The 9588-nt window shown below is 38.3% G+C and overlaps 1 protein-coding gene across 1 annotated transcript; it reads right to left on the reverse strand.

Moving 5' to 3' along the window:
- Positions 1–2876: 2876 nt before the first annotated feature.
- LOC149305596 (ankyrin repeat domain-containing protein 46-like) lies at positions 2877–8998 on the reverse strand. Its single transcript, XM_089477459.1, has 3 exons — positions 8688–8998; positions 6234–6392; positions 2877–3093 (listed from the first exon to the last, which is right to left on the reverse strand). Exons 1-3 carry the CDS (start codon positions 8996–8998, stop codon positions 2877–2879), a joined length of 687 nt encoding a protein of 228 aa, XP_089333585.1.
- Positions 8999–9588: the final 590 nt, after the last annotated feature.

Consider the following 9588-nt stretch of genomic DNA (forward strand, 5'->3'; position numbering starts at 1 on the left):
GTTACTTGTTGGGTAGAGGGGCTTACTGCGTTTTAAAGTCATCAATAATTTTATAAAGGTTTAACTCCTAGTTCCCCAGGTGGGCGTCTAACTCCAGGACCAGAGGCCTGCATGCAGACCAAGACTTCTGTGTTTCTTTACAGAGAAGAGTGCAAACGAGGGCAGCGTTTAATCGTCCCCTGTATAAGCCAGCACAATGCTACATAAAAATAACTACTAAATATGAAGTTACCGTACTTTTTACTCAAATGTAAAACTAGTACAAAAGTTAACACTAGATGCCAGTTCCTACAATCAGATATGCAGACCCTGCAAATGGCATAAAAAGGTTAATGATGTCAATCGCATGACAGGGGCCAACAAGGGCTATAATTTTGTGATTGCCTGGATTAATTTTTTTTTATTTTTTTTAACAGTAGAAAATCTTTGTTAAGGATAACCTTTGGAGGCAATGCATATTTTTTTAATTTATATGGTTATTTAGGCAATGAAAATAAAATAAAAAAATAAAAATAAAAAAACAGTACATGCAACATTTAATGACATTTATATGCCTGAAAGGTATGAAAAGATATTGCTCAATTCCATTTATCAACTAGGAGATGTATATACAGATTTCCCCAATTTGCAAATAAATGTTCAAATGTTGCCTGAAGATTATAAATAGATTTATGAAGGCATTAATGTTTTGGAAAATATAGAAAACAAAAAATGTAAAAAATAATAAAAAATAGCTGATTTAGGTAATAAAAGTGATGTAAATTTACTTTTAAATATTGCAGGAATTATATATAGTTTCCATGATCCTTTACTATGTGGCTAATGGTTTATTAACAGTTCTAATGCTGCCATTCTGCCTTCACAGAGGAAAACACCCCCCCAAAAAATACTAAGTAAAGCATTTTTAACAGCCAGTATATTTCAGTATTAAGCTAACATTTCATTACAAAAATTAATACAATTGAAAAGAAAGTGACCGCATAGCTGTCCTTTACAGATAATTTTACTGTAAAATAGTCACATATAATAGTTACATATTTAGAAGAACATATTAGAGAGTCACAACATAACAAAAGTAATTAATCTCTAACACACTAAATTATACAAACACTGCAAAACTGTACATACATATGAGCATGCTTAGGTCAGTTAATTATGGACAATCAGTGAAATGTACTGCATTTTTTTTTAATGGGTCATTTTGACTTCTAAAGCTTCATACAGCCATACTTACTCAATAATGAAAACAAATATATATAAGGAAAGAAAATAACTAACTGAAGTCACAATATTTAGGTTGTGTATGGCTACCAGCGGCCCTATATACAAGAAGAACCTTTTTTGGCATACTTCAATAAAGCCCAATATTATCTGTAAAGAGGATATACTGATCTCTATGATGCGCTGAAAGAGATCAGCTATCAAATGAAATACTGATATGACTATCTTTGATTTACACCAAAAGCCCCCCCCATACGTGGGATACAAACGGGCCATTATGCCGGTAATTTAGGCCTAATTAATCTTACTTAGCAAGTATTGGATCCAATATTTCATAGTGTGATTTAGAATAACGCACATATTGTGCAAATATTCTAACAAGGTTATTCAAGAAATTATTTTTTAACTGCATTTACCAACTTTGGGCAGTTTGTAGTCAAAAAGAATGTGGCATCTGCTTTAAGAAGACAGGGTCTTTATTGCCAGAATGCTGCTTCGGGGGGGTCAAGGAAGCCGCATAAAGCAGCTGTTTTAAGATGAATTCGTGATTTCACTTTGGCATATTCGGGGAATGTTCTTTGCAAGTCTCAATTTCATTATTTTAGAATATTAAGTCGATTTGTTAATGTTAGCTTAGTTATTCACACAAGTGATGAATTTAAAAAGGTCAGACTGGGGAAAAAGATGTGTTTGCTGGAGCATCGTCTCTCTAACACTCTGAATGGCATAGCATATGAACGATCCAATGTAAGATATCTGAATCAGTCATACCATGAAGCCATGGAGACATCCTCCACAATGATAATACTGTGTATCTCTTGGCCATGTTGTCATTTAAGTAATGGGCTGGATATTTGGAATGACACCAATGTGTTTGGACATGCTGTAGAAACAGAGTAACGGTAGAAGCACAGCCGGTAGATAAGGTTTTTGAAGTCAGGGCTACTGGCTTTCCTGTAACATATCGGGCTATGATAAACCATGAAATAGTTTTATCTTTGAAACAGTATTTCCTAGAGCCCCATAACAGACTGCCTTCACATTCCCCCTGATAAGAAAGAGGGAATGCTGGAGGTCTAGGCCTGGTTTTCATAAACCTCAGACCTCATGTGTATGAAGGAGGCCTCATTAACCTCCCAACTTGGTCATTGAACTGGTTCTCGGTGCATCATAAAGTGTACGTACGTCATGGGGAACAATCCGTCATTTTTGGGCACCGCATAACATCTTTTGTAGCCACACTGTGAATCTGACCCATGTGAAATGTTAACTAAAACAGGTCAGATTGATGCTTCTCACACCTTTTGATCATGAAGAAAAAAACAAACAAACGTATCCTTTCAGTCCCTCAACAAGAGTCTCATGAACCCATGGCCAGACAGAAGGTATATTCGCTAAAAACCTAAATGCAGGGCGAGCAGCCTTACTGCTTTGTTTCAACTCTTCTGATGAGTCCATTCCATCAGCAGTCTTCAAAAACAAATCAACAGAAAGCTCCTTTCCAAGAGCTTCTGTGAAAGTACAGGGATTGTGTTATTAGTTCCAAATAATGGATGATGAAAAATGGTTCTATGCATGAATTCAGCATATACAGATGCCATTGGATTGGGAAGTAAGGAACAGATTACCCCCCCCCAATGGGATCACCCCATGTCCTAATGCACTAATTCAGGCTGATTCTCCACAAACGGAAGCACCCCGCTGACGTAGTATGCTATACCCAGGGAAAGCAAGGCGATGACGATGAGGAGAAGAAGCACTCTCCAGAACCCCAGATCTTCCACAAACTCTTGCCAGGTGGTGCGGAAACTGGAGAGGACTCCTTCCCCCTGCTGCAAGTTTGGATTTAGGAGGGAGTGACTTTCCATTGCACTGTAAAAGAAGAGAATATGTTAGTGTACATCAACAAATCTTATCTAAGGGCACAAGTAAAGATGACATCCAAATGAAACAAACAAACAACATACCGTATTTGCTTGATTATAAGCCGACCGCCCAAAATTTGAATATTAATTTAGGGAAAAAAAGAAAAAGCCTGAATATAAGACTACCCTATAAGAAAAATGTTTTACACCTGCAGGTCTCCTGCAGCACTGCAGGGGATCTGGATCTCTATTTGAGATGGGGTTATAAAATGAGGGGAATTTTTCAGAGTATTTGCTCTGAAAAAACCCTCATCTTATATTCGATACAATTGATTAAACTAATCGATAATGAAATTCATTGGCAACAATTTTCCTTTTCAACTATTATCGATTAGTTGTTGCAGTCCTAGTCTCATCTGATTTTGTTGGAATAACCCTTCTTTATCTGCAGACCTTGAGGCCGCCATTGTCAGTCATGTGATATTTTGGCCGTCTCTCCCTCCCCAAACACCACATTGAGCCGATTCTTTATGGTAACACTAACGGAGTCTCGTCCTCCATTGATTTTCAGTAGTCACAGTGTTCAGCTGTGTGATTAAGACCGAGGTATTCTATGGTTTCCTACAGAGAATACAATAAGGATTTGGGCTGTTTGGTAGACAAGGAAAAGATAATAGGGCTTAAAACACATACAAATAGCTAATATGCCATTAGTAGCCTGAAGAAAATGTATTTTCAATGTATTACTAGAAAGAAAAAAAAACAGTGGGAGTTCTTCTTTTAAGTAAGAACAAGTAAAAAATTTTTTGTGTATGAGGACAGGCAACAGAGATAACATTCTGACATTTCATGAATCATTTTGTGTCTGCCAACCCACAAGCCTCCAGTCTGTGTATACAGAAATGTCATTTCAGGTCCCTTAAGTGGATGTTGTTACTGCACAGAATAAAACCATTATTTATCCTGCTGTAAACAGACATTGGTTTATAATTAATATGGTGATGCAGGCCCCCATACTGCGAGATCGGGCCATCAACAAATTAACCAAACACTGCTGATAGCCTGGAGAACACTTAAATGATTTCATAGCTTGGTACAGTATGTCCTAAGCAAACAATTCAAACCGACGAGTAACGAGGCCGGACGCTGCAAAACAATCACTGAACCTGCCCTACTGATAAAAGAGAAAATGAACATAATAAAGATCCCAGATAACGTTCAGTTATAAAGAGGAAAATAAAGCTATATATATATATATATATATATATATATATATATATATATATATACACACACACACACATATATACATATATCGTTCTAATTCAAAGTAAATGGACCAAAATGGCTGTGCCTAAGAAAGTGGATTAGTGTATCTTCACCAACAAGCTAATATGTAACCAAGAAAAGCAAAGGTCACTTTCACGGTGAATACCAAGTAACGTTAATTTTCCATTACGTTTCTAAGTAGCTGCATTTATTTTGCATTTAAGGGGCAAGGAGACGTACTTGAAATTGGTACCCATATTTTATCTGTTAAAATTGACAAGCGGTTATTTATACATGTATATTACAAGACTATGAAGTGCCAACTGTCTGATAGACACATTGTAGCCGCTGATAGGGACGTTGTTTGATGGGTGATTTCACTTCCAGCACGTTGGTTGGTAAGTGTCTCGAATGTGACGGAATCCCCAATATTTATGCCTATATTTAGTATGTGCTGGGTGTGCGCTAATACAATAAAAAGAAGACCATATCCACAAAAAAACCATATCCACAAGGCACATATACCAGCAAGTTGTCTCTTGTTAATAACTCATAACTATTTATACACGGCTCTGCTCATTAGTTCTGCTTCAAATCTCAGAACGCTTTCTAGTATTTGGTTTTTCCTAGAAAACCCCCAGTCACATTAGGATAATTACTGTGCACGGAAGTATTGCCAGTTACATTAATGTTTCTACAAGACAGAAAACGGCTGCTGAAAAATAAATAAATATTAAAATAAAATTAAAAATTTAGAATTATACAGAGCCTAGTGATGTCATCATGGCAGGGGTACAGTCCTTAAGATTTAAAAAGTAAAATAGCAATATATATATTTTTTTATAATAAAAAAATAAAAAAGTGCCCAAAGTGTTATACCTCTCCCGCTTTTATAAACCCAATCCAAAGGTGCTAAAAAATAATTTATTGAACTTGGAAGATGCTGCTGAACAAGATTTTTTCCTCATTGTACCCACACAAATAAATATACCACAAGAGCTTTCTTTACATGCCATTATTTTGCTCATGCCATTTATTTTAAAAAAAATCCGGTGAAAATTTTAACTTTTTCTGCCTTTCATTTGAAAATAGCCTTTTGTCTTTAGTTTAGAAATACTCAATGTTTTTATATTGGTTTTCCAAGGGCAATAAGTACGAGTAGCGCACATATATATATATAATCAACAATGAATAGAATCAGTGAAGAATACACAATATTTACAGCTATGCAACCATGGCGTCAATGCACAATATGTTTTTACTAGCGCATATATTGGTTTCCCCACATTTTTCTTTTTTCTGTACCCAGTTTATTCTTCAAAAAAGACAAACATTTAAAAAAAATATTTATCAATTTTAATGTTATTGGTAATTTAGTTTTTTCCCTTTAGCGATAGCTCTATAGAACCTACAGGAGCTTTATAAATAAAACGTAATTTAAAGAAACGTAATGCAAATGTATTAAGCTTTTTCCTCTATGCTGCTGGTATAGAAATAATACACATTTAAATGTACACAGGCTCTGTGGGTATTAACAGTCAATTAAGTTGTTTTCTGCAAAGGGAAAAAAAAGACCATGTTCCAATCAGCAACATTATGTCAAGACAAGACATGCCTATTGCTAAGCACCACGGCCCAGGGGTGGACCTAGCTCCTTCTCCCAGAGCGCAGGTCTACTACCGATTGTCTTGCTTCTATGTAGAATCCACGTGACCAAACATTAGAGATAACAGCATATTATTAAGCAATATAAATCAGGTATCACAATCAATCAGTAATGAAGATAAATTGCTCCCAACGTACCAATCTTCCTCGGGGGATCCTTCGGACAGAGCGTTGTGTCCCTTTTCCATTAGAAGCTCAGAGCATTGGACATACCTTTCGCTCTCGGCTGTCTGCATGGCTTCTAGCTTAGAATGAGTGCCTCTGTTGAAGCCTTTCACTTCTTGCTCCTCCAGAGATTCCAGCATTCGGATGACTTCTTTGTTCACTCCCCTACGCTTTGCCAGGACAAGTGGAGTGGCGCCTTGGTGATTGCTACAGGTTAAGTAAACAGGCGTTCAGGTTAAATAGACATATAGCAGAAATGATGGCCAACGTTATGCCTGACTGCACAGGATGAATGAAGCGATAAACTGATGAACTGCTGTCTCTGCTGTAGGTGGTTTCTGGTCTACTAGTTTGATTCTAAGACGTTCCTTTATTACACCCAAGTACTCTTACCGCACTACTGTACATCTGAAACATTTACAAAAAAACCTTACTTTTAACCCATACTGATATCTAGAAAGTATATCCGGTGACCTCCTCTCCCCCGATTGGAGCATCAAGGAAAGGGCGTCACCCGCCGCGCCGCCATATTGCTCCGAGTTTAAGTTAGGGCCAAAGGACAGCGTTTTCAGTGACATTCTATCCCCTATTGTTGGAGCGGGGAGAGGATGTCACCGCAAGTGAAACAATTTTGGCGGAAGTTCCCGTCGGGTTATGTTCGCGGAGGTGCAGAGAAAGATAGAAGATAAAAGATGAAAAAGAATTCAGGAAGCGGCCAAAGAGGTTTATGAAGTAATAGTTTGAGACATAGAAAAAACAAACATAAAACTATAACGGGCTGTCAATGATTTCTATGTATAATAGCTAATCTATTAAGGGTACATTATACACTAGTACGCTGGTTCCAAGGTCTGTGGATATCTAGAAAAGCAACACTTTCATTTAAAGTTTCTTGCAATTTCTTAACACTCATTCGAATCAAAATCAAGACCTCGTCTTACTGCTCTGTGGCTTGGATTTTTAGGGAAAGGTCACAGGTTTTACTTTATTGAAACCGGCCATTTGTTTTGGAAACATGGAACCTGGGATCTGTGTCTTTACGTGGCATCATGTAATTAATTCCCTGAATTCACCTTTACAAAAGCTGCCTTTACCAATCAACAATAATCAGCTTAAGATCAGCAAGAGAGATCACACAGATAAGAGGGAAAGGCATGTAGATTACTTGGTACAGTTATGCATTTCTAATACATATACATATACATATACATACATACATACCGTATTTGCTTGGTTATAAGACGAGGTTTTTTTCAGAGCAAATGCTCTGAAAAATACCCCTCGTCTTATAATCGGGGTCGTCTTATAATCAGACCTCAAATAGGTCTGACTATGAGACAACTAAGATCCAGTTCCCCCGCAGCTGCAGGGGACCTGGATCCTCCTGTCTCTCCCCCTTCCCGCCCACCGCCCCACTTACCGGTACTTCTGAGTCCCCGGTGTGTAGCCGGGGCAGCGTGTAGATGTCTATGCGATTCGCGTAGACAACTTCCGCTGCAGCAGGAAGGAGGTGTGGCTAGCAGTGGGGGTTGTCTGCGTCCATTGCGCAGACCTTCCCCGGCTGTCAGAGATCAGAGTTCCCTGCAACGGTGCGGCACCCGCCCCTTAATGCCACTCTGCCTCCAGAAATGCCTTTTTAACCCTCTATACGCCACTCTGCCTCCTGAATGCCTTAAACCTCCCTATATGCCACTCTTCCCCATAATATGCCTTTTAACCCTCTAAATGCCAGAGTGGCATATAGGGGTATAAAGCATTTCTGTAGGCAGAGTGGCACATAGGGGGTCAAAAGGCATATCATGGGGCACAGTGGCATATAGGGTTAAAAGGCATATCATGGGGCACAGTGGCATTTAGAGGGTTAAAAGGCATATCATGGGGCACAGTGGCATATAGGGGGCATAAGGCATTTCTGGGGCAGATGTGCATAACTGGGGGGCAGGTTGGAAAATAGAAGGAAATAAAACCAACATATTTATCTCAATCATAGCTTTTATTAAAAAAAAATAGTTTACATGAATTAACATTTACTGGTAAAACTTTTTTCCTATACGGTCGTCTTATATTCAGGTTTTTTCTTTTTTTCCTAAATTAATATTCAGATTTGGGGGGGTCGTCTTATAATCGAGCAAATACGGTATATATATATATATATTTTGCTTATTTTAATCTGTTAACACCATTACCAAGGTTTACTTAGTGTACAGAGCTCCGAAGTGTAGGATTCACTTCCACTTTCTTCATGGATTAGTACAGCAAGTGCACTGTGAGCAGTCCTTTACACCATGCTAACGAACCACTAAATGTTCTGCACTAGTGGTAACTACGGACATGCCTTAATGTTAATTAATTGGAAACTGATATAGGTTTAGTGTGTTTGATTACCAAATATCACCAAACTGATCACCAGTGGATCGCCTTGGGCACTCCATACGGTTTAAAGTATTTTTTTGGCTAAAAACATCCCATGTATCTCTGTTTCAGCGCGGGCTTCATACTCACCAAATGTCAATCTTAAGTCCATTAGATACAAGGAACTGTATAGTGTCCACGTGGCCACACATATGCAAGGCTGTGTTCCCCTGGTAGTCCGTAGCCAGCAGGTCGGCACCAAACTTGTGCAAGAGCTGGCAGATGTCTACGTTCCCTCTGGCGGCAGCCAGGTGAAGACCGGTGCGTCCCCGGATGTCACGGATATTTGGGTCAAAACCGCTCTCCAGCAGGCGTTTGGAGTAGTTGAAGTCACCATCGATACATGCTTGAAGCAGCGGCACATTGGTCAGAGAGGAGTCGTTGACAAAAATGTAGGACATCGTTGTGTCTTTAAAGACAAGACTGCAAGTAAAAAATATTCCATAAGTAGACATTTAAAAACTCCGAACATCCCACACTTATGTTCTCCGCATTCTGAAGGATTATGTAAAATATAGGCAGTTTTAGTGAAAAAAATGAAATAATGCATGGGATAGGCATATAGCGGTCCTGGACATAACACAAGACCAAGGAGTGAAGATCTGAGGTTTTTAGAGCAGAAATAATGGTCAGACTAGACGGGCTGAATGTTTCTTATCTACCATCAAACGCTACATTATGATTATTCATTAGTCTCTAATGGACACGGATACCTGCTGGTTCTTTAAATGTTAAGATCTTAAATGATTAAATGGGAAGGAACTGTTACCTCTGTGGCTTATCATATTATTACATACAAAAAGTACATTGTGTTTTCTGTTTTGCAATAATTGTATTTCTTATGGAGATGAAGAATTTTAAAGAATTGGACTTTTTCTACACCAAGAATAGTAACATCTATTAGCTTCCTCTTCTAATGGAGAACGATAAAGAAAATCATAAGAATCCTGAGAACGGGAGGTGTATCCATGAGCCGTATGTGAACCGGAAA

The sequence above is a fragment of the Sceloporus occidentalis genome, unplaced genomic scaffold (genome assembly GCF_023333645.1).
Source record: "Sceloporus occidentalis isolate IW3139 unplaced genomic scaffold, rSceOcc1.0.p SCAF_11, whole genome shotgun sequence".
NCBI classification, from domain to species: domain Eukaryota; kingdom Metazoa; phylum Chordata; class Lepidosauria; order Squamata; family Phrynosomatidae; genus Sceloporus; species Sceloporus occidentalis.

Excerpts from the sequence above, each read along its gene's own strand:
- LOC149305596 (XM_089477459.1), bottom strand. The coding sequence starts at position 8,998 with ATGTCCTACATTTTTGTCAACGACTCCTCTCTGACCAATGTGCCGCTG. Across the intron at positions 6,393-8,687 it reads GGACTTAAGATTGACATTTG|CAATCACCAAGGCGCCACTC; the intron begins GTGAGTATGAAG and ends CTTAACCTGTAG. Across the intron at positions 3,094-6,233 it reads CAGACAGCCGAGAGCGAAAG|TGCAATGGAAAGTCACTCCC; the intron begins GTATGTCCAATG and ends CTTCTTTTACAG.